This window comes from Oryx dammah, unplaced genomic scaffold, assembly GCF_014754425.2.
Source record: "Oryx dammah isolate SB20612 unplaced genomic scaffold, SCBI_Odam_1.1 HiC_scaffold_25, whole genome shotgun sequence".
Taxonomy (NCBI): domain Eukaryota; kingdom Metazoa; phylum Chordata; class Mammalia; order Artiodactyla; family Bovidae; genus Oryx; species Oryx dammah.
In genome coordinates this window covers 104052910-104080436 of record NW_024070209.1, presented here as the reverse complement: position 1 = coordinate 104080436, position 27527 = coordinate 104052910, and the positions used below count along the sequence as shown (strand labels likewise).

The window sequence follows — 27527 nt, the reverse complement described above, 5'->3', positions numbered from 1 at the left end:
ATAACCTCACCACACACAGTAACGGCGGCCAAGGGTGCAATGCACTGCAGCTGATCTATTTACTCTGCACATTTGCATGCAAAATTGGCATCAGAAGACGTATTTCTAATTTAGTATCATATCACGAGCCTCTCCTCCTGTCACTGAATACTTGCTGGAATTTGATTTTTCCTGGCTCTGTAATGTTCCCGTGAGCCCGTGATTCATTATCTGAACCCTGTTTGGAATGACTTCTCGATGAGTCCAGAGCAGCGTCTGCCCTGAAACCTCTCACACGTCTCAGCGGCTCTGAAATCTATCTTCCTTTTGTTCTTAAACCACACCAAACCAACACAAAGGAGGAGAGGGACAAGTCTCCTCTTCACGGCTGCTCCCACGCAACGCCTCCGTAAGGGAAGGCTGCAGACCCTCTGCTTCCTCCCCATGCACCTGCGACGAGGCTGCGTGTCCCTCTGCCTGCAGCGCCGATGCTCCCCGTTTTATCTTTTGCTTTGCTCATCATCACAGTTGACCTGGCACCACCCCACCCCCAACCCCGCGTCCTTGGTACGCTCATATTTTAAACTGTGACCACTGACTGGGGGAAACAGAGGGCCTGTGAGAGGTGGCCTCCTGACTCCCTGGGCTGGGTCCCCCTTAAAGGCTTCTCTTTCCCCACAGCATCCAAAAGGAAACCAGTGACCCTTCAGGAACTCTAGTTGCTGGAGTTTCAATTCAGGAGGGGACTCCAGGTAAGGTCAGGGAACTGGGGGCCAGGCAGCCACCCCCTTCCCAACATGCCGTGTGCTAAGTCATGTCTAACTCTTGTGACCCCGCGGATGTAGCCGCCAGGGTCCTCTGTCCACGGGATTCTCCAGGAACGAAGACTGGAGTGGGTTGCCGTGCCCTCCTCCAGGGGAGCTTCCCAGCCCAGGGACTGAACCCGTGCCTCTTGGGTCTGCGGCACTGGCAGGCGGGCACTGAGCTGCCCGGGGGGCCCTCTGACATGAGGCGCCGTGGGAAACGCCCACGGACGCCCACCACTGCAGCAAAGAGAAGCAGTGGCTGGAGGATGCAGGCCCACCTGCGCTCGGGGCCCGACCCCCGAGGACGGATCGGGTGGCTGTCACGTTGCCACGTCACTTCTTTTCCTAATTTTCCAGAAGCAGGTATTTTATCATCAGAAAGCAGTTAGGTGTCGATGTATGTGAAAGCACATAAAAGCCACGCTGCAAAGTGTTCATCTCTTCACACCAAACTCAGGTCAGAGACTGAGCGCCCCCCGACCCCCCCGCCCCAAAGCAGCTCAGGCAGGAATGAGGCTGTGATTTGCTGGTTCAGATAAAGCCTGTGGTGGGTGACTCTCTGGACCAAAGGATTTTCAGGGAGAAAACAGAGAAACAGGCCCTGCCCCACGCCAGCCAACCACCAATCGACAGTTGGCGGGCTGAGCTTCTCAGCTCACTTCTAATGGCGCTATTAACAGAGCAAAATAACTGTGTCTGAAATAATTAATTTCGCTAATCATTCTCTAAAACAGGCTCTCTACTTGGCATCAATTAGACACGCTAAAAATAACCGAGAAGTAGAAAGCCCATTGGCAGCTCACTCGGAGGCTGGTGGGTGAGGACAGGCCCGGCTTTTGTTACTGTCCCGCCCCCGCCCTCACAGCTTGGCCACGGACGGGTTTGTCCCTCACTCCCTGCTTCTAGGCGGCATTACTTAGCTCCACAGCTGCGTGTGCACACCCCGCTTCCCAGTGCGTGATCACTAAAAATACATGCGCGCGGGCGACACACGCGGGCCCGGAGCCCAGCCGCCCTCGTTACAGCTGAAAGTGCGGGGCGGCGTGGGCAACGGATGTTCCGACGCGTGCAGCTACCAGCGCGTGATGGAAAGCATGGCCAAAACCCAGTAAATTCCTGAGCCATCAGAGGGGTCTTCATCGAAGGAACTGGAAGAGGCAACGTGGGCCAGGCATGTAGCCAGCTCCAGAGCTGGGGAGGGGCCGTCTGCCTGTGTTCCCAGCCCCCACCCCTGGGTGGACATGGGCGGGGGGGTCTGAAGGTTGAGGGGGCCAGAGTACTCACCGGGGGTCCGTCAGCACCAGGCATTCCTGGGAGGCCGGGTTTGCCCAGTGGACCCTAGAACAAACCAGAGACTTCATGAGCTGATGCCCCGGGGTGCACTTGGCTGCCCACCCCTCTCTACACACCCTCAAAGTCACTCTTCAACATATCTGCTCAAAAAGCATTTGCTTAAAAAGGCGGCTCAGAGGCGCCGCTCCTGCGGGCTTCGCCCAAAGACGGAGGACTCTCTGCTAGGTCCAGGGCCTTCGGCTTTGACTAATCAAGACAACCACCCACTGGAGACAGGAGTCGGGGCTGTGATGCCCTGAGAACTGCCCCCCGGAGGACATCCTGGCTGTTGCCAGCCCAGTGTTGGTTTACTGGACGCTTGGGGCTGAGCCACAGCCAGGCCAGGGCCCAGGCTGTCTCCCCAGCACGTGGGCTCAGGGCACCCAGGATGCGTTTAGAGTTGGCAAATTTAGCAAAAAGAAAACAAGGCCAATAACGACGAAACAAGTGCTTGTGTGCTAAGTCATGTCGGTCGTGTCTGACTCTGTGTGACCCCCTGGACGGTAGCCGGCCAGGCTCCTCTGTCCATGGGGTTCTCAGGCAAGAACACTGGAGTGGGCTGCCACGCCCTCCTCCAGGGGCTCTTCCCGACCCAGGGATCGAGCCCGGGTCTCTTCTGCCTCCCGCACTGGCGGGCGGGTTCTCTACCACTAGCACCACCTGGGAAGCCTCACAGAATGAGATGCCCAGTTAAACGGGTTTCAGACAACAGAGTTCAGATTTCACTGAGCACCCTGGATCTGTTTTTCTTTCTGAATCTGGCAACCTCACATCAACGCATAACTAAAGCAGGGAGGCAGGAGGGAGGGACAGGGCCACAGCAAAGCCGGCGGGGCCTGGCGGGCGCCGTGCCCCCGGGCTGGGAGGCTCCCTGCCACAGGCTCACCCACGCCCAGCGCAGACCACCTACCTTTTCTCCTGGAGGCCCGATTGCACCCTGGGGGCCCGGAAGACCCTGGCAGGGAGAGAGCGAGCAGGAAAGGTTGGGGATTTCTCGACCCGGAACCCCTCCCTGCCGTCCGCCCATCATCCCCCAGCCCCGTCCCAGGCCACCCCCAGGCAGCAGGCCCTGCTGGCCGACCGGCAGCACGGGGCGGCACTCAGCGGCCACTCAGACCCCGGGTTCTGTCCCCCAGGTCCTACTGCCCACGAGCCCACCCCACTCACTTACCTGGGCACCTGGGTTGCCCTGCTGCCCCGGGGGTCCGGGCTCTCCCTGGGGACCCTACAGAAAACACAAGCAGGCACTGAAGGGTGGGAAGCCAGACCCGGGGCCCCCAGCTGGTGCGGGCGAGGGTGCAGCCACCCAGGAGGGACACGAGACGGGAGCCGCCAGGAGAAAGCTTCTATTCAGGTCGCCCACTTCTACTGCAGGAGACCCACGCGACGCGTCTCGGTGGGCGCTGTCACGGCCCCTGCCCTCAGCCAGCTCGGCTGGGGGATGAGGACGCCATGCCCGTGTCCCCCAGGCTCAGGACGGGGCAGGGCCTCAGCCCGTGCTCTCCTGCGGGAGGCCCGCACCTCCCATCCCAGCCCCCACTGTTGGGGTGGCCTGAGTCCCTTTCCCACGCCCTGCGTGGCTGCAACTGCAGTGAGGCCGTGGTTGGGGCGGGACCCCCGGACTTACCACGTTGCCTTTCGGGCCTGGTTGACCATCCATTCCCGTCACACCCTGGGTGGCATTGAAACAGAAAAGAATCAACAAGGCTCAACAGGCAAAGCCCAGTGAGCGCGGCTTGGTCCCTGCCCGTGACGTCAGAGGACGGCTCGTCCCTCGTGGGAGGGGAAAGGCTTGAGCCCAGATAAATGCTGAGATTGGCTGCAGGTTAATGAGGCTGCCGGGTTCATTGCGGGGGGCACCCTGCGTTCTTGGACAGCTGGGCGGGGGGCCCAGCCCTGGGAAGCCGCCCCCAGACAGAGGCCTGCCCTACCACGGGCTGCTCCTCCCTTGAGGACTGTCCGAGAGGGTCCCGGCCAGCACACGCAGGGAGGAAACGGGCGTCCCGGGAACTTGCCAGGCGCAGGGAAGGTGGAGTGAGCCCAGCCCGCCTCCACGCCTCCACCCGCAGGGCCATCCCCCGCCACGCCTCACACGGGCACTGGGCTGGGCGCACAGCTGTCAGTGTGGGGAGCTGCCTGCAGGACTGCGCGGGCACAGCTGGGGGCAGGGATGGGGCAGACATGCAGGGGACTTACGGGAGGTCCAGGGGGGCCTGGGGGCCCCTTCGGCCCCAGCAGACCTCGTGGCCCCTGCAGGAGGGAAGAGCAAAGAGGGTCAGACTCGGCCCGGAATCCCGGCCCCCTGCCCCGCCTCCCCGCTCAGCCCCCCAATTCCCGGTGTCTCTGCTGCCCGGGGAGTGTGGCCGACACCCCTGCCCGCCCGCTTCCTCTGCTCACCCCACCCCAGCTCTCGGCCTCGGCCCCGGGGACCAGCGGCGAGGGGGCGCCAGGACTGGTTGGGACTCAGTCCCCATCCCCGGCCGGGTGGGCGCTGCCCCACGCCCTCAGGAGGGTCACAGCGCGGCCACAGCCTGACGTTGTGGCTGCTCCCCACCCCACACCAGCCGGTGCTTGATTTCAAGGGCCCTTCACTCTGACAGAACCTTCTCAGACACCAGCAAGAGATAACTCTCCCCACGTTCATTGCCATTTAAATGTTCTTCACAGCTTTAATACCCACTCACATCAATGTTTTCAGGAGTTAATAACCCAGAGGCATTGCCTAGGCCTGGCTTAGAGGAGAGCGGTATGGATGAGCCTCCCTGGAGGCTAAGCAGACACCTGGGGGGTGATTCAGTCCCAGCGAGCGGGCGCACACTGGCCCCGGGGGCCCTCCATCATGGACCCCGGACCCTGCGGTTCTCTCCCTGACTCAGGCTCAGACCGACTCCTCAGCGTTGCCCTGCTCACCTCCCCGTGTGCCCCCCCGATCCGTTCCCTGGAGTCCCCAGATTCGTCTGTCTCAACGCTGAGCCCTCTCTAACCTAGGCCCTGAGTTGACCCCAGAACATCAACGAGAGACACAGAATCCCACCCGGTCCGCAGACTTACGGGCTCCCCAGGCAGCCCTCTGGGCCCGACTTCTCCATCGTCGCCCTGTGAGGGGAAAGAGCGGCAGAGGTCAGGGACAAGCCAGGCGGCCCGGGCCCGAGAGACGCCTTCCTTTCAGCTCTGCTGGAGTCTTGGGCCCGGGGCTCCTTTGGCAAACGCCAGAGCTACTAATAGTCCTTGCGGCAGCAGGAAAGGCCTGGCGTGTCCTCCTCCCGGAGGCGAAAGGTGAGGTCAGGGCTCACAGACCACAGCCCCAGGGAGGGAAAAACCAGGCAGAAAACACCCCTGGTTACCTGCCAGGTACAGAGAGAGGCGAAAGATAAACTGCCTGGCAGAAAGTGGACGGAGACGGAAGGCGACGGATGACAGGTGCAGACTTAAAGACAGGCAGACAGAGGGACCCGTAAGAGATGGGTGATTAACAGACAACAGATGGAGAGATACATACATGGATACGTAGACGGATGACAGATAGAAAATTTAAAGATAGGTGAATAGATGTAGCCCACCAGGCTCCTCCGTCCACGGGGTTCTCCAGGCAAGAGTCCTGGAGTGGTTGCCATTTCCTTCTCCAGAGGTAAATAGATAACAGATAGATGGATAGACGGATGATGGATTGATGGAGGGAAAGCTCAGACCCCAGCATCCCTCCCTGCTGGGTCCACACATGCCTATCTGTCTGCCCCACCTCCAGGGCAAGGACAGTCACTTTCGGGGCTCTCTCCGCCTCCCTCCCTCCCCAGAGCCTGCACTCCGCCCCTCGTGGCCTCCGCCTGCCCCTCCTGGCCTCCGTCTGCCCCTCGTGGCCTCTGTCTGCCCCTCGTGGCCTCCGTCTGCCCCTTGTGGCCTCCGTCTGCCCCTCGCTCAGATGCTCTGCTCATCAGCTCCCCTACAATGGCTTGCCAGAGATCACGCCCTGGGACAACCAGTCAGAGGGCTCAGGATGCCCACATCTGTCAGCATCAAGGTCCAAGAGCCGCGTCTACTGGAAGGAAGTCGGGTGCAGCCCACTGACGCCACCCCCCACGCGGGTGCCGGCCGCCGCCAGTGCCCGAAGTCTTCAAAGGAGATGGGAGCGCCCGACACGCAGCAGGGTACGTACCCTTTCTCCGTCTTCCCCTGGAGGTCCCGGCGGGCCGGACGGGCCAGGGTCGCCCTAGGAAGGCAAGCAGGGTCAGCGCCAGCCGCCCAGGCGGATGTGCACGGCTCTCTCAAAGACCCCATTTCATCTGCTTCTGAGGCTGAAAATCCCACCTAGCTCCTGGGCCTTTCCCAGAGTCACAGAGGACCGTTCAGAAAACACGGTGCCTCCTGGCTCGTCGGGAGGCATGGCTGGCCGGCAGGATGCTCCCCCGGGCTTGAAGTCCTGGAGGCGGGTCAGCTAGGGTGGCACAGAGGTCCCGCAGGCACCCCAGGACCCGCGGCAGGGTCTGAGTGTCACCCCGCCGACCTCTCCCTGTGAAGCAGGCTGCGCCCCAGCCCCACGCTGCCCCCCAAAAGGGCCACTGCCCCGCACTGTGAGGGTCAGTGCTGGCCCAGCCGGCACCCTGCGGCCTCAGGCCCTGCACACCATCGGCGCTCAGCGCCCACTCATCGGTGGCCCGGCCTGATCGGGGTCCCCGGGGCGTGGGGTGGAGCGTGGGCGCAGCAGCTCTGGCTACAGCCACCTCCCAAGGCAGCACCGGCATGATGGGCAACCCATGTGACAAAGCCAGCATGTGTGTGGGCGTGCGTGTGTGCACACGTGTGTCATACACACACGCATGTGTCTGCGTGTCCAGGACGTGCCAAACATCAAAGAATCAACAGCATCAGAGAAAACAGGTGAGGGAGGAACGGTCCACGGAGCTGCTGGGTGCATCGGCCGCGGACGCCTGAGTCGCGTCAGACGAGCCCGGCCGCAGCCCCTGCCCCGACGGCCGTCCACGGGGAGGCCACGTGGGGCCGGCCCGCATCCCGGAGTCGCCCCTTAGTGGTGCAGGGAGTTCCGGCCGGCCCCTGCAAGGGCAGCTATTGGGTTTCCTGACAGTGTGGAGGCCCCTGAGCAGAGGGGGCCTCCCGCTGCCTGGCCCCCTTGAGGGGCAGACCCCAGTGGCCCTTTCGCCGTCAGCAGCGGGGGAGAATCGGGCCCTCCATGGGCTGAGCTCGTGTCCCCAGGACGTCCCATCCATGTCCGGCCTCACCCCACAAGAGTCACTTAGCGACCACCCTGGGATCGAGCACCTGGCCCCCCAGGAAGCCCAAGGCTGCCCTGAAGGGCCCCCAACAGGACCTCTGCCCGTGGCCCCCAGACAGCACTCACTCACCCGGTGGCCTTTCTCCCCTGGCAGCCCCGCCAGGCCATCAAAGCCGCGGTCACCCTGCAGGGAGGACAGAGGGCAGCTCAGCACAGGCCCCACGGCCCCTCTGCGGGCCCCGGGCGGCAGTCCACACAGCATCTGCACACCCAGGGCCCCCACTGGCCTCCCCCCAGCAACCAGCCACAGCCCTGGGTCCACGTTGCCATCTCTTTCTCCAAAACCCCAACCAAGGCCACACAGAGACAAATGGCTTCTATCCCAGAGCCACGGACAGCGCGACCTGTCCACGGAGACGCGGAGACCCGAGACGCTGAGGGCGGCAACGTCCGTGAGTGTGCGTGCACATGCAGTCGCGCGCCTGCCGTCTGCCTGCGCCTGTCACCGTGACACACCAGGGCCCAGAGCGGCGCCCACCCCGGAGGAGCACCTTCTCGTGCAGTGGACAGCTTGGCGCCGCCCTTGGGCCCTCGGGCACCCTGGCCAGCCCTCCTCCTGCCGCCCAGGGGGCTTCCTGGAGCCCAGCTGCCTGCCTCGTGTGTGCTGCAAACCACACAAGGGAAGGCTAGTTCAGCCTGGAATGATTTTTGCTGTTGAAACAAGACGGTAACCTACTGGGACAGACTCAGGAAGCTTCTCCTCTTTTGTCACCAAAGCTCCCTGAGACCAGGAGGGCTCCAGGTTCGCTCAGGACTCACAGGGGGCACCCGGGGGCCGACCCACGCCAGCTCTGGAGTGGGCAGGGGCAGCACCCCTGAGAACAGCTGCCATCCCCACTGTGGGCTCCTCGTACGGCCCTGGACAAACTCTTGCAGGGCGAGAAGGAAGGGTACCAAGAACAGGGCCGGTCCACCCCAGATTCGGGGACAGGCCCACCGCACCATGGCGGCCGGGGGCCATGGGCTGCCCTGGGCTGCAGCCTCCTCGGCCAGAGCAGAGTCTGCCCTCAAACACACCTGAGCTCCCCGGGTGCAATGCCTACTCGCTCCCTGCAACCGGAGGAGCTCAGACTCCCCGACCTGGGCAAGAGGACTCTCTGCCCTCGGACTTGAGTGACCCATGAAAGTCACCCGCCGAGCCCTGTCTTCCTGTCCACGTGCCGGAGGGGCCGATCCACACCGACCCTTCCTGCCCCCAGACGAGCGCACGCGCCCGTCAGCACCATGCTCGTCGCGGGTCGGCGGCAGGGGCGGTGCTGCCCGCGCGGGCACCGGGGGGCGGAGGCCGGCGCCTACCTTGGGGCCAGTCTGCCCAGGCATCCCTCTTGCTCCGTCGCTGCCGGCTCGGCCCTGAAACAGAGCGGGGCGAGGGGTCAGCATGAAGCAGCGGCCAGCGCGCGGAGGACCCTGAGGAGGGGCTCCCCGTGACGCCAGACAGAAGGCCCCACAGCCCCCGCAGTGGGCTGGCCCAGAGGACCCAGACCAGGAGTCCCGGCTCGCTGTTCACCGGTTCTGGTCTTCCCAAGCCTGACCGTCCCGAACCTCAGAGCAGGCACAGCACAATAAACCACCTGCGTGTCTGCCACGGGCCGCCGAATCCCAGCAGAGGCCAGGAGTCTAAAAGGTGGCCCTCTCAGAAGCGGCTGTGCACCCCTCTGCCTGTGGACCCGGGGCCCTGAGGGGCCAACTCGAGACAGCCGTGCTTGAGAGCCGTTCACTCTGTAACTCCCCTTCTAACTACGATTAACTCCCAGGACGGAGGCCCCCGGGCCACTCGGGAATGACTCTTTTTTGCCTCGAGTGCTTTGCAACTAGAGCAGGAACTGGCAGACCAGTGGTCAACATTCCTCGCAGAGGTTCATCAACACAAGAAACGAGTAGTTTCACTCAGCAGAAACATTCAGCTGATGGAAAGATCTGCTAGTGAAGAGTCTGATGTGGGTTAATTAGGATTTCCCGAGCTGGCATGGATGCTGTTCATTAATTTACGTAGGGTTAGAAAGGCATGCGCCCTCTGTCAGTCAGGACAGTCACCTGGAGGCCAAGCAGTTCCCTCCACAAACGTGCCAGCCCAGACAGAGAATCTCGGAGGCTGGGGATGGGGGGCGGTACGGCGGGGGTCTGAGAAGCCACCCAGCTATTTCCACCAACAAAACCGAAGCCATTTCTGGAGAAACGAGGCTGCCCCAGAGAAAGTAAGACTACTGATCATTTGTCTTCTACGCACTTGCTCCCAAACAGCCTGGGAAACTGCTTTAATCCAAAATGAGGGTTAACAGGGAGCTCAGCTCAGGGCTCTGTGGTGACCTAGGGGTTGTGCCGGGGGGCTGGGAGGGTGACTCAGGACGGAGGGGCTGCGGGTGTACTCGCAGTCGACTCACCTTTGCACGGCAGAGACTAACACAACAGTGAGAAGCAGTTATGCTCCGATTTAAAAGAACAAGCTACACTGTGTTTGGATGCTCCGGACAGAGGCTAGGGGCAGGGGAGCTCGCTGCCGTGGGACGGGGCCCACCCAGCCCTGGACACAGACGTGCCCTCTGAAGGTGGGGGAGCCCGGCCAGCAAGACGCAGCGTCACCACGGCAAACGCAGCGCCGACTCCCGCCGAGAAACACTCACCCTTCTCCCAGGCTTTCCTGCCGGGCCAGGAGGGCCCTGCACACCCCGCGGACCCTGTCCGGGATCAAAGGGCCAAGGTCAGTAGGTGTCCACTTCTCGGAGGACAAAGCCAAGCCTGGCCCCTCTGCTCATCCCCTTGGCCGCCCAGCAGCCTGCACACGGCTCCACGCGGACAGGCGCAGGGTCTGCGGCCCTGAGCCAGGGCCGGACGGGAAGCAGCCCACGCAGTCCGCTCCGGACCCCACGGCTGCTCCGCCTCCAGCTTTGCATCAGAGAGGGCAGCTCCCCCCGCTTCCCTGACCAGAGGCAGCGACAGGGCTCCACCTTCCCGGAGAGAAGAAGGCCCCGGGGTACGTACCTGAGGCCCCATGTCTCCTGGCTCGCCCTTCAGACCTCCGCTCCCAGGAGGGCCCTGGGGAGACACGCCTGGTTAGGGGGCGCCCGGCACAGGTATACAGGCTGTAGGGGTGGCTGGGGAGGACGGGATGGGGGGGGCCCGGGGCTGCCCCTCGGCAGGGCCTCCACAGAGCCCGCCTGCCGCCTTGGACACACCCCGAGGGACAAACAGGCATGTTCCTGGCTTGCATCTCGTCCCGCGCTGGAGGGAAACCCTGGACGGGGGCGCGGGGGACCCCTGAGCTCAGCACGCGCTCACTTCTCTCCAGGACGGATGTGCCCACCGTCCATCACAGCCGCAGTGCAGGGCCGCGTGTGGACACCCTTGTCCACTGCAGGGCAAGATCGCCAGATGCCGGGAGGGCGGGAAACACACCCCAGGGCCAGGGGCCAAGCCCACCCCTCCCAGGGAACAGAGAGAGCACCCGTGCGCCTCGATGCCCCAGCTCCTTGCAACTGCAAGGGCCACACCCCCCCCCCCCGGAGATCCCTCTCCATGGCCCTGGGGTGCCTGGCACACGCTGCCCAAGGAGTCGGGCGGGAATCAGGGTCTGCCTCACGTGGAACTAGTCTGGATGGTAAAAAGTGGTCTGGATGGTAAATAGCCTCAAAAGAAAGAGGCTTGCGCCCCAGGGTGGTGAGGCATCTGCTCACCAGCATCTGTCTGCAGCGACAGAGCCACACAAAGTCCCAGGGCTACACGAGTGCAGCGGCCCCCTGTCCGGAGGGCAGCCCAGGCCCTAGGTGCCCAGGGCACACCTCCCCCCACCACAAGATGCTCTGACCCGGTGAGCTGGGACCCTGATGGGCAGGGGCCAGCAAGCGGCACCCACCCCCACACCCCCAAGATGACTTACCATGGGACCCGGTCTCCCAGTGAGACCCATCGGGCCAGCAGGCCCCCTCAACGCGAGCTGCAAGGCAAAATGGGACATGCTGAGGAACAGCTGGTTTACCTGTCCTGACAGGTGGGAAGGGGCCGGTGTGAGAGGCCAAGGACAGGAGCCTCTGTGGGGGGAGGTCCCAGGGACCCTGGACCCACCTCCTCCCATCCTCTGGGCTCCTGGCGACAAGCACCAACAGGGCGGCAGCCGGCTAGGTGCCCACTCACCAGTTTGGGGATGGGTGCCCAGAGCCTTGGGCTGACCCTTTCTTCTCCCCACCCGCCCCGCCATCAGTCCCGCACCCTCCCAGGGAGCGTGAAACGCGGCTGCCCTGGGGGGCTGGCTGGGCGTGTGTTGTGCACGAGCTGAATCACACATTCCCGGAGAAGTACTTCCAGCGCCCGGGCGTTACATCGGGGAGCCTTCAGGGGTGAATGAAGTCCTCGCCCCAGCCACAGGCGGCACCCCTGCACCCCGGCCCAGGTGCCCGCTGCCTGCCCGCTGCTGAGGCTCACTCCCGCCTGCTTTCTCAAAGCGCCTCTTCCACACCCATCGTGCAACTGTTCCCTGCGTGATGCCATTTCAATTTTGGAAGATTCTGTGTTACAAAATCTTAGGAGCCCGTCACCCACTGGGCTTCAGTCAACACACCCACAGATTCACAGGCCAGCCAGGCCGGCCCGTCAATAAGCCCAGTGGCAGGGGGCGGGGTCTGCTGCCCGCTGACTGCGTCACACGGCAATTTGCTCCACGGCAACGGCTCCGCACTCGCTGCCCTGGAATTCATTATCCACGCGCTCTGATCATTAGCATCCATCTGCAGCGACAGAGCGACATAAATATCGCCAAACGAGGGACTCCTCAGTAGCTCCTTGCGACGCCCCATTACGGGCACTCCAAGGAAGGGTGCCCACCCCGCCGGGTGGCATTTGCTCTTGTCAACAGCAATCAGCAATCTGGAGCCTCGGCAATTAAAACGCAATTCACTCATCGGCTCGTTTGCCAAGAGCAGAGTGGTAAGGAGGCTCCTTGGGACCCTCAGGCTGAGCGAGGGGCTTCGGAGCCCACCAGCTCCCCGCACCCCGAGGTTCTGGCTCAGCCCAGCCTCATCACAAGGGGCCCCCCAGGAGGACTTGGGGTCTGTCCATTCCAGAGCCAGAGGGAGGCAGTAGATGGCTGAAGAAGATGGGGTCAGCAGAAGCCAGAGGGACTCAGCGGCCGTGTCCATATCTGGGAACCTGGACGCTCAGTATGGACAAGGGACCCCCTCCCCCATCTCTCCTGGTGCTCAACAGGGCCCCCAAACGCACAGGGATGACTGGATACCCCCCGGGCTCCTGAGTCCCGGGTGAGCACCCCAAGTCAGCAACCCTGCAAGCTGGGCTCCGAGCCGCCCCCCACACCCCAGCACCACTCACCCGGGCCTGTTGCAGGATGGCTTGAGCTTGGGACTCCTGCGCGGAGACCATGGGTCCTTTGGAGCCTGCGTCACCGCCCCCTCCGAACCGGAACTGCAGATGTAAGACTGGGGTCACCGGGGGTGCACGGACGGGGGTGTCCACTCTGGACCCCGGGGCTGAGGGTGTCCAGTGGCCTCTCAGGTGATAGCAACGCCTTGGGGCGGGGGGCTGGCAGCTTCCAGCCCCAGGCCTGCCCCTGCTTATTGTGCCACCCGACTGCCCACACAGGGCTACCCCGTCTCTGCCCGATAAGTCCAGCCCTGGGGATTCCCCCCCCACATCCATGGCATCTCTCCTGAGACCCCAGAGCCCTGTGCCAACGCCCAAGCTGAGGGGCACACGGGCTCAGGGAGAAACGGACGTCCGTCCAGACCAGCCCTCCACACTCGCCCTCCTGGCCTGGGCTCCCCGAGAGGGAAGCGGCCCGGGTCCTCTGCAGACCACTAAGGTCAGGAGCAGGTCACATTCAAGGAGGGCGGGGGTGGCTCAGGGGTCCAAGGGAGCGGGCAGGTGTGCGGTGATGGAGGCAGACGCCACATGGTTTCTTGCAGAGCTGGGCTCTGCTCCCGCCCTGGACGCCGTTAGAGATGGAGACCTCAACCTTGGCGTCCACCCTGCCGGGCCGGCAAGACACTCCCAGGAGCTATCTCCATAGGACGCCTGGCCTAGGCTAGAGCCCATCTGGGGTCAGGGGATCGACCCCCTGGAAGCAGCCCAGGGACCCCCCCCACTCTGAGCCCCGAGCCCGCCCACCCCAGCGCCGCCCCCACAGGTACACTCACAGGCAGCATAAGCATGGTTCCAGGGGGGCCGGGCAGCCCGTCAGCGCCAGGAAGGCCTGGGCGTCCAGGGGGACCCTGCGGACAGAAGGCAGGAGAGTGGGTCAGGGCCCGGGAGGGAGCTGGACTGGAGCGACATGAGGGGGCGGAGCCAGGGCCCCCGGGAAACACACTGCGAGCAGAGCAACGCAGGACCTGGGCACGGGCTGGGCAGATCCTGAGCCCGGAGGAGGGGGCTTCACTGCGGGCTGAGGCTGAGGAGACCCCGGACCCGAGCAGAGTCGAAGGGAGAGGCAGAAAGCCCAGGGTCTGCAATCCAGAGCGGCAGAGGCCACCCTGTGGGAGGCAGGCAGGGGCGAGGCATTGGGGCTTCCACGGCCCCAGGAGCGTCCCTGCCGGGTGTCCCCCCTGGGCTGGGCAGCCCGAGGGCCCTGGTGCCGGTGGCTGAGAGGCCAGCTCATCCCCCGGCCCCTCGGCTCTGCGGGTGGAGCAGATGCCACAGGGGCCGCGTCCGCTCATTTGGACGGACACAAGGGGCTGGCATTCCTGGGGGACAGACAGGGACACAAGGAGAACTTCGAGGCCCCATCTCTGCACAGACGCCACCTCAACGCTCACCCGGCTGGTCCCCGACACCCCCAGCCCCCGGCAGAGCCTCTGATTGATTCTGGCCCCGGACAGGCCTAGGGGAATGCAGCGCGGATGCGTGCGCGCCTCATCTCTTCAGTTACGTCCGACTCTTTGCGACCCCACGGAGTGTGTGTGGCCCACCAGGCCCCTCTGTCCGTGGGATTCCCCAGGCAGGAGTACTGGAGTGGGGTGCCATTTCCTTCTCCAGGGGAGCTTCCCGACCCGGGGATCAGACCCTCGTCTCTGACGTCTCCTGCATTGGCCGATGGGTTCTTTACCACTAGCGCCACCTGGAAAGACCCCTGTAACATGAATAATACGGTTTCTTGTCAAAGAAGTGTTTTTATCGCTCAGCTTTTCACGGAGGCAGACAGACGCCCAAGCAGCTTGCTGTGGGCGAGGTTTGCGTGCAGACAAGTGCAGCTCATGCCCCTCAGTGAAAGGGACCGCCACTGGCCCATGGCGGGGGTGCCGGTGGAGCCTGGCACGCAGCAGGTGCTCACGACTGCAGCGCGGCGATCCCGGGGCAGACGCAACCGACTCCCGAGCCCCGGCCCAGAGGACCAAGCACGGGGATCCACCCCAGATGGGCTGGGAAGGGCACGCCCGGGCCCGCCCGTCTTCCCCTTGGCTGTTGTTTTACTCCAGGGCCGATCCCTCCTCTTGTGAAATGTGGCAGAACACGGATGCCTGCAAAGCGGGACGTGAAGGCTCCCTCTTGTTCCTCCAGGAGTAGCCGAGGATAAAAGCCTGGAGGTGCTCGGGGAGGCCGGAGGCACACGCACCGAACACGCGATACGAATCTCGCCTGTGAGTCTGCAGGCTGAGCGGCGGGGGGCGGTTCTCCCTTAAGGAGACGGGCTTGCACGCGTGTCCGCAGTCTGCACCTTCCCTCTGCTGCACGTGGGGGCCTGTTTGCGAGCTCAGCCTCACTCCTTCCAGTGGCCTCGGAGGTCCCTGCCCTCACAGGCTGGTCACTGAGTGACTCCGTCCCCCTCTGACGCGTGTTTGGGTCCAGAGTCTATACTAGGGGGCACGGGGTTGTGTTATGGAGCTTCAGGCGTCTTTCCTCCCTTTTTTTTTTTTTTGGCTGAGCCCCCCGGCACGTGGACCTTATTCCCACCCAGGGATGGAACCTGACCCCAGAAGGGGAAGCGTGGAGCCCCAGCCACTGGACTGTCAGGGGAGAGTCTAACCGTCTTTCTCAGGCAGGCGCTGAGAAGCAGAACTCCCGGGCCAGAGGGTCTCTGTGGTCCCCCCACCCCGACTTTTTATTGCTCGTAGGCACAGCTAAATGGTCCTTGCTTGCCATTAAAAAAAAAAAAAATTCCCAGAGGATAAAATTTACTTAAAAAAGAAAAACCCAGGATGTGTTTTGCCAGCCCGACTTCCTCTTGGAAATTCTACCCTGACAGCTGCTCACCACTGAGCTTTCTGCCTCTGAGTTGATCCATGTGCCCCAGGGATGAGAGGCCGTCCACGTAGTGTCCACGCCCATGTCGTGCGGGCTCGCACGTGTGTGTGTGTGTGCTGGAAACCAGGAAGCACACTGGGGCAGCCCCTCACCCACTAAGACCCCCCCCCCGCCCTTTCTAAGCCGTGGGGGTGAAAATTCAGCCTCGGGGCCCCAAAGCTACTTCGCCCTTGTGCTGACATTATCACTACACTGAAAACAATTCCCAAGAGCATGTTGGTACAGACAAAAGTCTGGAAACCCTCCGAGAGAGAGAAGGTTTGCCTGTGGGAGAAAACCCCCCGTTTTAAGGGATCCTCCTGACACCTTAAAATCTGATGCGAGTCCCACAGTACACCGCGCCTGTACTCTCTGTATTCACCGCTGCTCGAAAAAGCCGTCTGCCAAACTCTGCCAGGCCCTGGGGTCTGTGTCTCAAAGACTCTGCCCCCCAAGCCAAAATAGGGGTCTGCATCCCAGCCGCCCCGCCACCCTCCACTGGACTCGAGCTGCGGACAGGGCCGCTCTGTCCACGGCCTGTGGCAGACGCAGGGCACGGCCCAGCCACCAGGCTCCAGGTGACGTAAGAAGAGCCGCCCGGCCTTTGTGTGTCTTTTGATCAATGCCCTGAGCAGGCCAGGCAGACGCTGTAAAGCACTGGTGCTGCGGGGCAGGTCACACACAGACCAGGTACAGACACAAGGGCCCTTCCAGGTCAACAGAGGGCTCTCCCGAGGCCGTCCCGGCGTCACGCTGGTGCAGACAAGAGAAAACAGAGAGCTCAGACACTTTGAAAGCGGCTGCTGGCTCCAGCCCCGCTGATCCAGAGCCCGGGACTCAGCAGCAGGCGGATCGGGGCTCATGTCTGGCTGCGGAGCCTGGCCGCAGCCCGCAACAAAGAGAGGCAGTGGGCTGGGCGGGGAGCACCAGAGACCAGGCGAGTCTTCACGCTGGGATACGTTTGCTTTCGCGCTTCAGAGAGGCCCGGAAAAGGAGAGGAGCCCCATCAGCCCTCAGACCCTCAGCATCGGGGTGGTTCGCTCAGCTCCGCTCCTGTGCAGTCTCAGTTTGGGGGAGGCCAGAGGCATTCGCAGTGGTCACTTCCCAATCTAGATCTGAACATTGGCTACCCCTGCGGCCGGGGCCAGAGCCTGGGGGGAAGCCGCACCCCTCCCGCAAGGACCCCCACCCACTGCCCGCCTTGGTCATGCCCTGTAGCAGGAGGGGGCTAGGAAGTCCCAGACGAGCTCACTGACATCTTCTGAGCCCAGGGGGCCAGACAGACCTGGAGGGAGACACCAGGGGATTCTGCTCCCAGCCCGCCCCTCTCAGGAGGACCCCCACCCCGCATGCTCCTTAATATGAAAAAGGGTCCTTCCGGCTTCCAGGGGGTCCAGGGTGAACAAGGAGACTCAGGTGGCCCCAGCTCCATGCTAGTAACGCCTCATGACAGCACGGAGCGCGGCCAGCAGGTCACAGAGAGGACGGCCCCACCTCCCCCAGGGAAGGCCCGCATCACCACGGCTTGTGGCCGGGACCTCACAGAGACACCCGGCTGTGCAGAGCAGGTGACTAACCAGGTGTCCTGGGTTGGACGGCTCCATGAACGACGTCCCGGGCACACTGGGGCACTGGGGGGCTAAGACCCACACCCAGCGCCCAGCTAGCGGGAGATGGTACAACGCCCTGCCCTGTGGGTAGCCGCGGTCACTTGCCACGGCCTTTGCAGAGCTGAGAGCTTCCCACGGGCCTCAGTGGGCACTGCATCCTGGCCACGTGGCAGGGACCCGGGCTGTGCCCAGTCCTCAGACCTGAGCGTAAATCTAGCCAGCATGCCCAGAGCCCACGCTCTGCAACAGAGAAGCTACCACAGCTAGAGAGGAGACCCTGCTCTCCACAACCAGAGAAACGCCTGCACTGCCAGGAATACCCAGCACAGCCAAAAATACGTAAATAAATAAGCAACGTTATTTTTTAAAAAAGAAGAGCTACAGAGTCCCAGGATCGGGGCGGGCAGGGGCGGAAAGGGCGAGGATCTTCCAGATTCCCCGGCGAGCAGCTCTCACGTGCAGACGGGCATATGAGGCCAAGCAGATGACGGTGATCAGAACATGCCACCCCAAACATGCCACTTCAACTGAGAACTCACAGATGCGGGGAAGGCCCCTGCCCTCCCCGAGTCAGCCTAAAAGCAGGACACACGCTTCCCTTTGCAAGGTGGTGGGAATTCTCCAGCAGCCCCCGCCCCGAACCAGGATGCCGGGAAGCGGGGGCAACCCTATCACTCGAGACGGACAGTGGGCACTCAGGTGAGTCTGCATAAACAGACCTTCCTGAAACCACCCTTACCTTCTGTGAGTTTCTGCCCCCTCCCACCGTGTATTTTGTAATCACTTCTCCACAGTGTATTGGTTTTTGTTAAAATGGTATATAAGTTCCCAAGTCTAACCACTTAGGTTTTCACTTCTCTATGAAGCCCTCTGTGCGTGTGAAATTAGAAACATTAATGAGATGATTTATCCTTTCTCCTTTTAAGGTCTTTGCTCAGTTTAGTTTGCTCGTCCCACGGATGAAACCTAAGAGGGTAAAGCTTCTCGTCTCCTCCACGGGGATCCCGAGGTCGCCCTGCTGGCGGAGGCAGCGCAGCGTCCTGACTCTGCATGCAGTGCTCTTTCACAGCTAACAAGCAGACAACCAGGAGATCCGGGCATTGAGAGGATGCTCAGCTGTGAGCAGGGACGATCCTTGGAAGAGAACTGGGCCCCAAGGGTGGGCAGTGCTCAGCTCCTGGAATCAGCCCGTCCCCCTGGGAAGGGGCCCGGGAGGGCCGGGGGGTTGCGGCTTCCCTTCCCACTCCAAGAACAGAAAGCTGTAGAGCAGCTGATCTGTCTGCCCACCCCACCCTGGTCCCCGTCTCCTGGACCCTGCCTCGAACTCCAGAGAGCTCAGCTCTAAAAGGCCCAGCTTTCACGGTCAGGGGCCTCCGCCCCCTAGATGTGTCAGAAGCATTTAGACCCTCAGCACCAGACCAGGGCCCAGCGCCGTGAAACTTGGGGAACATGCCAGGTGGACGGGCGGACCCTCGAAGCAGGGCCGAGGCTGACGGGAGACGTGGTCTGTGCTATCCATGGCCCCGGTGGACGGCGTCCAATCCCACATCCAAGAGAGACGTCTGTTCTCGCTGACGTCTGAACCTGGCCCACCCCTGGGTCCATCCGAGGGTGCTCTGTGAGGGGACACGGCTGTCGTCCCGCCTCACACAGACCTGTGGGGCGAGCTGGGTTAGAGTCGGCAGCCCCGGGTCCCGGGTGGGAGGATGGGCTCCTCACCCGCTTGTCTCACTTATTCAGCTGTAGCCAGGGAGGAAGTGGCATGGACGCATGGGAAGGCCAGGCGCGACTCAGGCCGCCACAGAGCCAGGGCCCCTACTCTGGCCCCCAAGCCACAGGCTCAGGGAAGCAACACGGCGAGAGCTCGTCTGGCGCCCAGTCCAACCCGGCTGCCCTCTTAGGCCACGCACCCCCCTGCTCCGTCTACGGGCGGTGCCTCGCGGCGCCAGGAGCATCGCCCCAAAGCCCCAGCGCCTGACAGCCAGACACGCCCCTGGAAGCAGACCCCAGCCACATCCTCCCCGAAACCGAGAGGTCCCTGCTCTGCCCCGGGCCGCGTGCCAGGCGTCTCTCAGGTGCAGACACGTTCCCAGGGCCTCTAATGTACAGCCGCACCTGGTTATCAGCGCTGAGTCTGGCCATGCTCACATCCACGTTCATTAGACCAGCAGGAAAAACGAGAAGGAAAAAGTCAAGGTGGAAGAGAAGGCGCAGGGCTGCAGTACCCCCAAGCCCCCACGAGGTGTCAGAGCGAAATCTCGGCGTCCAGGGCTCAGCCGCGTCTCCCCTGCAGCCACCCAGGGCGGCCGGGGACGGCCCCTCAGACCCAGAGCAAGTTCTCCGGCGTCTGTCGCCTGGTTTCTAACAAGGAAGCTGGAGTGAGGGGGAGGACACCGCGGGCCCGGGAGCCCCAGGCACCCGAGTGTGAGCCCCATTAACGCCCGGCCACGGGGCCACCACTGTGCACCGCCCTCCCTGGAGCCCCCAGGGGTTCACGACCCAGCTCCTTGCCGGTGCTGCTGTCCCCAGCTCAGAGCCAGGCAACGGTCCACCCCTAAACATCAGAGGACAGCGGGCGCGGTAAGGGGAGGCGTGCGACGTGACCGGGTCGGGGCGGTTTGGGGAAGGACGTTGGTGCGTTGTGGTCACCGGTGCGTGTGAGGACAAGGCCGGCCCCGACACGGGGGGGCCGCCCAGACGAGGCCACAGGGCCCGGGATCCCAGGGGCTGTGCTTACCCTTTCTCCAGGGTCACCCACTTGGCCTGTGGGGCCCATCGTTCCTGGAGGTCCTGGGAGGCCCTAGAATTAAACACAAAATCAGGCAGGTAAAGATGCAGCCACAGGGCGGTGCCCGCCTGCCAGGAGAGGGCGGGGGTGGGCGTAGGGAGCCGGGCGAGTGCCCACCCCAGGGCGTCCGCCCCTGATTTCCATCCAGGAGCATTAAGGGGCCTCCCTGCACCTCCGAGGACCCCCTACAAGTCACGGGAAGTAACACAGGACACTCACCGCAGGGCCTTCGGGGCCGGGCGGCCCCTCCAGGAGCATGCCCTGGAAGAGACAGGGAGAGCGTCTGAGCCCCTAGGACGGCCTCCCCATCCCGAAACGCGGGCCCGGCACCCCAGCCCCAGCCCCAAGGACGGCTTCCAGGCAGGCCGGCCCTTAAGACCGAGGCCCAGGCCTCCGGGTCTGCACCCCCTGCCCGGGCACGGGTCTGGAGCAGCAGCCTCTGCCGTGGGGCTGTGGCGGGGGCCGCGGTGACTGAGCTCTGAGCTCCTCCAGCCAGAGGACAGAGGGGGCCAGCCCCCGGCCTGACTGCTGGCCTCCTGTCCCCGGGGGCAGTGCCCAGGCAGGCCTCCTCGATGGCAGCCCAGGGGGCAATGACCCCAGGCCGAGGGCCCAATGAGGGCGGAGACAGTAGCCTGGGAGTTCAGCGGGACAAGAGGAGGTGGGGCCACAGGCCGGGGCCCCTCAGACAGGCCGCGCTGGGCCCCGCCCCCTCCCTCCTCCAGCCCCGCCCCCTGCCGAGCCCAGGTCCACGCGGCCTCCGCCCCCCGCCTCGCTGTGGGACACCAGGCCTCGTCCTCCCCACTGGGGCGCCTGATGTCACACGGACGTGCGCTCAGAGCTGTGTGCCCACGAGGCGCGCACACCGAGTTCCTCCAGCCGCCTCCTCACTCTCAGCTTCCCTGGCTCCTCTGACCACGGCAGCGGAGCAGGCTCAGAACTGAGCCGGGACCGAGGGAGACAGCCCTGGCTGCCGCGCCACGGACACACCGCCTCTGTTCTCAGGGAGCCGTCCTGGAGCGGGGGCCCTCACAGGAGGGTGGCGGGCCTGGGGAGAGCTGGGGGCCGGGGGCCTGCACTTTCCCAGGAGCGGGGAAGGGACCCGCGGCCACCACCCCACCAAGGAGCACTCCCAAGACACAAAGAGGGGGTCTTCCTGCAGAGGCCCCAGTCCACACCCGCCAGGGCAAGGGTCTCAGCCTTAGCCGAGCCCCACACAACTCTTCAGGGCGGGCTGTCCATCTGCTAAGCAGCGGGGCCCAGAAAACCTTCCTTAAACCATGGAAGAGGCTGGACGTGCCTGCGATGGGCCTTCACCAGGTGACTCAGGCCACTGGACGGGGAGACGCCGGGTCCCTGAGGCCCCAGCGCAGCCTGGAGCACCAGGTCTCATTGACCTGAGTCCCCCCCACCCTGGGGGAGTCCTGTCCTTTCAAGGAGCCCCTGGCAATGCTGACCCATGACAGTGGGTACCGGTTCTCAGTGAGCAACAGCTCTGGCGGGAAATGTCCCTGAGATGGATGGATGGAAAGAGGAGCTGGTTCCAAGAGCTCCGTGGACAGCGAGTCACACGCCCCGGAGGGAGGTCACTGGGGCAGGTGGGAGAGAGCAAGCAGCCCCCCGACCTCCACGGGCCAGGATGTGTTAAGACCACGTCCGCCGCCTCCCAGGGCTCAGCCCTCTGTTTGTGGGGAGCTGAGACTTGAGGACAGCCGGCGATGTTCCAGGTTGAGACGTTCCAACTGCTTGCATGGTGTCCCCAGAGGGACTGGCCTCGCCCCACGGGTACTCTGAACAGGCTAGGGGCTGGGCTAGAGGGAATGATGGGGCCAGAGCGCATCCAGATGGCCCCCGGAGGAGGCTGGACCAGACGTCCTGCAGACGCGCTGTGTTGGACTGCTTCTCTGTTCTCAGCCTGCGTCTCCGCCCACCCTCTTCGGTGGAGCCTGGCAGCTGGACACCCTGCGCCCCACCCCCACCAGCTTCCATCCAGACCTGGATGCTACGGCCCTCGAACAGGGGCAGCCCAGGCCGGGGGAACGGGCGAACAGGATGCTCCTCTGGACCGAGAGCCTGGGCAGGCCCTCCCAGAGTCGGATGTCCTGGTGTCAGGATGCTCCATGTCACCAAGCAAGGGGCTACCTGGCCTTGGGCCCCTCCCCTGGCACCCTGCCCCCTTCCCCTGCATCCCCATCCCTCACCCTCGGGGAGCACTGGAAAGGGGATATCCGGAGCCTGAGAACAGGCTGTGTGTGCCCAGTGGCTGCAGCCCCGCGGGAGCTGGGACAGGCTAGGGGGTTGGGGGAGTGCAGAGCACTCGTCCTGACACCCCGGCTCCCGGTGCCTCTAAGGGGGACGACACTCCAAAAGAACCTTCCCAGTTCCACGGAAGGACGGGGACTGCCTCAGTTCCCACGCCAGGGGCCCCGGGGTCGGGGGACCCTGGGGCCTCCACTGGAGTCACGCCCTGGGATCAGCTGCCAGGACCTGGGTGCTGGCGGCAGAGGAAGCCCGAGCCCCGGGCCCCAGGCTGGTGACCCTCCCGCTTTTGGAGGGCGTGTCAGGACCACCCGCTTTTGGAGGGCGTGTCAGGACTGGACCCTGGCAGCCAAGCCCTCCCCGCTCCCGTGTCCAGAGCAGCCTGCTGGCCCCCAACATGTGGCTGCAGGGCACCCCTCCTCCTCCTCCTGCTGATGGCCTGGCTCCTTGCCCGCCCCGGGTCAGGGCCAGGGCCTCAGGCTACGGGGTGGGCCCTGGTGCTCCCAGCCAGGCACGGCTCCCTGAGGGCAGAGGACGTGGGACCCCGCGAACACCCACAAACCCACGAGGGGCACGCACAACTTCTTCCCAAGGTTAAGGCGTTACCAACAGTCATTTTGCTCAACTCGCCCCTGGCCCCACTGCCGGGCACAGGGCAGTTTTATTCAATGGGAGTTTGGGCGTGGAGCTGTTTTATTAAATCCCCTAGAGAGGGCTGAAAACCAAGCTCACCTGTTTCACCAGCTGTAGGGAGAACGGGTCCTCCCTGCCCTGGACCGGCGGCTCCAGGTCCCCACTAGAGCTCCTAACCCCCTCTGCCCTCCCGTGGGGGGCTCCCTCCCTCCCAGAGCCGAGTCTCCTTCTTGAGCTGGACTGGAGGCATGGTGATGTGCCTGGATCCTGGACGTGCGGCACCAAGGGTCCTGACCCATTTGAATCTCAGCAGACACCCCCCTCCAGTCGAGGTCCAGACCCTTCTCCTGCCCAGGGATTTTTCAAAGCAGCATGCGGCATCCGTGAGGTCACGTGGCTCCTCACAGTGGCCCGGGGGCACAGAGGTTCAGGGGTCCCCTGGGAGCAGAGTAGGGTCCCCATCCTACCTAACCCACCACAAGCCCCCAAGATGCGATCCCTGACCCGACCCTGCCGGTTCCAGAGAGAGAAATAAGAAAGTGTCTTACCGGTTCGATGATGGCGGGTTCTCCTTTTTGACCTTTCTCGCCCCGAGGCCCTCCGATCTGGGGTTCATGAGATGCAGAGAGAGGGGAGGAGGAGGAAAAAGGCTCAGGTTACACAAGATCCGAATGGCTGACGAGGCAGGGGGTCCCCACCCGAGGCCCAGGGAGGCGCCCTCCGCGGCCACTCACCCCTTCATAGATGGTGTCCTGGTTGGCAGGCATGCCTGGCCCGATCTCCGATGGGGAGATGGTGGGGTCGTAGTACGGGTCGTAGTAGCTCTCGTCCAGGTTCTTGATGGTTTCTTCCGTGAACTCTCCCTCCAGGTCGTCCATCCCCTCCTCCGGAGGTGGGGCCGGCTGGGGGGAGGGCAGAGGGGGTCACGGGTAGGAGACACAGGCCCCCGGCCAGGAGGCACGAAGGACCGCGGCCTCCCCGGTCACAGGACATGGGGAGCCTGGGGGCTCACTTGCTGGGAGGCACTGTCTGCCTCTCATGGGGGGAAACTCGCCCCAAACCCTTACAAGCCCGTGGCAAACCAGAGCTGCACAGGGACAGCCATGCGCGCCAGACTGTCCTGCGCACTTGGGGAGCCCCGGCCACCAGGGGCTCCGCCTCGGGCCCAGGGCCCTGGGGTAACATGTCCGTAACCCCTTGCCTGCTGGCAGAGGGGTCTGAGCCCCCCACAGCCCTGTGTGCGTGCCCTCTGGCCATCCAGAACTCAGCATCACACGGGGGCTATTTCCAAGCATCCGCTGTGTGCCCTGGCCGCGCCAAAGCCCTCTTCAACCTGGAAAGTTGGCAATGACCCTGGTGGGGGCGGCGCACGGGCGCCAGGCTGTGAGTGAGACCACTGGCTTCTTTAGAGGCGGGGACATCACCGTCCAAGGTCAGTCACCAGTGGAGATTTCAAGTAGGGTCGTGTCTCGTCTGCCTGCCTGACCCCCGCTCATGGGCCTGTCCCCCTCCCAGGCCACAGACAAGAGCACAGCTGCCAACACGCGTGACCTCAGCCATCGCCACCTGACCCTGGAGGCCGGGGTTCATCCCGCCCATCCTGCCGATCAGACGCTGATAGCACTGAGACCCACCCAGCCAGTCGGTGATTCTAAACTTGTGGGGCCCCGGGAGCGTCTAACACGCCCGGCTGCCAAGCGCCAGGTATGGTGGGGAAGGGGACAGGGCCGCCACCCCAGGACTGCACAGTGAGGACAGAGGAGGAGCCCAGGGGCCCAGCCCGCTCGCAGGGAAGCAATTACGTTGGAGCCGTTGGAGGTGAGGACCGTGCTGGTGGGAACCTCGGCCCGGGCGCCCTGGTCCGGGGGCTGGTCAGGGTTCTCATCCGGGTTCTCGATGCCTTCGCCGTAGCCGAAGTCCTCGTAAGGGGGTGGCGTGTAGTAGTCCTCACTGGGCACGTAGTCGTAGTCGCCAATGCCGGGGTCCTCCTCCTTCCCAGGGCCCTCGGTGGTGCTGGGCGCCGAAGGGGCTTCCGTCGGGGGCTGGGTCAGCTCCTGAGAGCCGGGCACAGACACGCAGGGTTAGGGGGACAGCCAGCGTGGTGGGACCAGGTCTGGGGTTTCCTCCGAGGCTGGAGAGGGAGGCAGACCCATCGGCCAGCTGGACCCTGTGGACGGGGGCGCAGGGGCCCCTCGGTCCGGGGGAGGCAGCCCAGCCCCGGGCCGTGCTGTGCATGACTAAACCTGGGATCACACCCCCGGACAGGGTGAGCTATCACGATTTCTTAAAGAGTGAGATAACAGGGAATTCCCTGGCGGTCCAGTGGTTAAGCCTCCACGCTCTTACTGCCGAGGGCCTGGGTTCAACCCCTGGTAGGGGAACTAAGACCCCGCAAGCCATCTAGCAGCCAAAAATAAGAGGAAGAGAAGCTTCCAGACTCTGAGAGCCACACAGGCCAGTGTCCCGGGCTCTCCGTGGGGAGGGGCTGTGTCCCATCATACCCATGTCCCCACGAGTCCCCCATACCGTGGGAAGCCCTCGGCCCCACACTCCCCGTGGACAAAGTGCATACAGTCCCTGGTCCCTCATTTTCCTGCCAAGCTCCTACCCATACCACACCTGGTCTCCACACATCACCACACGGCCCCCCATTCTCGCCAAGGCCTCCTTATCCCCCTCCCTCGACCCAGGGGCCAGACCTTGGCCATGCCCTCCACCCTGCACCATGGCCCCCAGGGACCACTCCCCCACCCTGCCCCACGGCCCCCAGGGACCACCCCCCACCCCACACCACAGCCCCCAGGGACTGGACCTCGGCCACCCCCCCCACCCCGCACCACGGCCCCGGGGACCAGACCTCGGGCACCTCTGTGGTCTCCCGAGCAGCTTCCACGGGCGTCTTGGTGGGGACGGGGTCCTTGCCCGTGTCGTCCGTGTCCTCGTAGTAGGGGTACTCGTAGTAATAGGTGTCGCCTTCATTGTCTCCATCTGGGTACTGAGAGCAAACGGGGTCGCGTGAGGAGGGCTGGAGCCCCCTGCCCCACCAGGACGCCAGCCTGTGTCTCCCCTGCGGGCTCAGACAGTAAGAGCGGACCCCACAAGCTGTGCCCTGCCCTAGGCGCCAACCCTGTGGGTCTGACAGACGCACCCCCCAGCTCCCGGGGAGCAGAGTCAGCCCCTCGGGGAGTCCTGGGGAGGAAACAGGCCCCCATGCCCTCTGAAAGGTCCAGATGGTCTGACCTTGAGTGCCCAAGGGCCAGGACTGCCAGCCGGACCGTGGGCTCTGCTGGCAATGCTGCTGCCGCCCGGGGCCCCCTGACCTCCACGGAAGGCCCAGACCACACGGGAGGGACTTTCCGGAGGACGACACAGAGGGTACTGCCCTCTGTATGGGCGGGAGCCTGGGGGTGGCTGGGAGGCCTTGGCTGAGGGACCCAGAGGGGAGGACTGTCCACCCCCTTCTCAGGATGTGGGGAGACCTCCTGAGGAGGAAACGGCAACCCGATCCAGTGCTCTCGCCTGGGAAAACCTCAGGGTCAGAGAAACCTGGCGGGCTCTCGTCCAGAGGGTGGAAAAGAGTCAGACACGGCTTAGTGACTGAATCCAAGACACGTCTGAGCCAAGACCGCGGGGCTTCACGGAGCGCAGCCTCGTCTCCTGACTGCTTGTGAAAGAAGGGGCACTCAGCGGAGAAGTAAACGGTAGGCCCAAATTTTACTTAAAGGAAACAGGAGTCAAACCTGAGCAGGGAGGAGAGAGGATTTGCAAATGGTGCCAAGAACTGACAATCAAGTCAGCTGGGGTGCTGCTGGACTTTGGGAGTGGGTGGACGGGCGGGCTGGCCCCAGACACCCAGTCCCAGTAGGCAGATGGCGGCATCAGACACGACCCGGGAGCTCTCGGGACAGGCTGGCCCTCGCAGTCCCTGCTGCTCTGGGAGTCAGGGCACCCGTCGCTGTGCTGGGACAGCGCTGAGCCCCTCCTGTCCCGCAAGCTCCAGACGGTCCCCGAGGGCACCTGCAGCGTTCCCGCTCGCTCAGAGCCCGCCCCAGTGCTGAGCCCAGCTCTGGCTCTCCTGACCCAGAAACTTGTGTGAAACGCTCTTGACCAACATGCTCCGTGACTCGGTCGCTTTGGAGCACAGAGCGCTTCGTAAAGCGAGTCAGGGCTCCACCTCGTCCCCTGGACCGACTGTCGTCTTGCTCAGTGGGTTTACTTGAAACGGGGGTCCCGTGGCCTCTGTGTCCCTCCATCCCCGCCCCTCCCAAGGTGTGGCCACAGCCCCCACCAGGACTCACATATTCGTCTGGGTTGGGGTCCTGAGACTGGGGTTTGTCGGGGACGGCTGTGTCGCAGTCTGGGCTATAATGCTCACAGTAATCGTAAGCCGCCCGGTGGTCCGAGACGAGGAGCAGCTGCTGGATGTCACCCTGGGAGAGGAGAGAAGTTCTGAGCAAGTGGCACAGAGGGGGCCCGCTGGGCACCCAGGAGAACTGCCTGGCACCTGAGAGCTGGTCCTCAGGGCCAGATTTCCTGTGGGGGAGCTGCCTCACCCAAGCCACCCACCCACCCACCCATCAACCCACCCACCCACCCACCCATCAACCCACCCA

The 27527-nt window shown here is 63.8% G+C and overlaps 1 protein-coding gene across 2 annotated transcripts in view; it reads right to left on the bottom strand.

The window, feature by feature from the left end:
- COL5A1 (collagen type V alpha 1 chain) overlaps positions 1–27527 on the bottom strand; it is a 137976-nt gene that overhangs the window by 55715 nt on the left and 54734 nt on the right. For both annotated transcript variants that reach the window (XM_040225636.1, XM_040225637.1), the window contains exons 5-25: positions 27213–27344; positions 25772–25909; positions 24717–24968; positions 23649–23816; positions 23463–23519; positions 20245–20286; positions 19975–20037; positions 13548–13622; positions 12724–12816; positions 11279–11335; positions 10384–10437; positions 10026–10079; positions 8701–8754; positions 7475–7528; positions 6271–6324; positions 5169–5213; positions 4314–4367; positions 3745–3789; positions 3289–3342; positions 3028–3072; positions 2070–2123 (exon numbers count right to left, since the gene is read on the bottom strand). In XM_040225636.1, the coding sequence (XP_040081570.1) occupies positions 2070–2123; positions 3028–3072; positions 3289–3342; positions 3745–3789; positions 4314–4367; positions 5169–5213; positions 6271–6324; positions 7475–7528; positions 8701–8754; positions 10026–10079; positions 10384–10437; positions 11279–11335; positions 12724–12816; positions 13548–13622; positions 19975–20037; positions 20245–20286; positions 23463–23519; positions 23649–23816; positions 24717–24968; positions 25772–25909; positions 27213–27344 (1644 nt within the window). The remainder of the gene's footprint in view (positions 1–2069; positions 2124–3027; positions 3073–3288; positions 3343–3744; positions 3790–4313; positions 4368–5168; positions 5214–6270; positions 6325–7474; positions 7529–8700; positions 8755–10025; positions 10080–10383; positions 10438–11278; positions 11336–12723; positions 12817–13547; positions 13623–19974; positions 20038–20244; positions 20287–23462; positions 23520–23648; positions 23817–24716; positions 24969–25771; positions 25910–27212; positions 27345–27527) is intronic.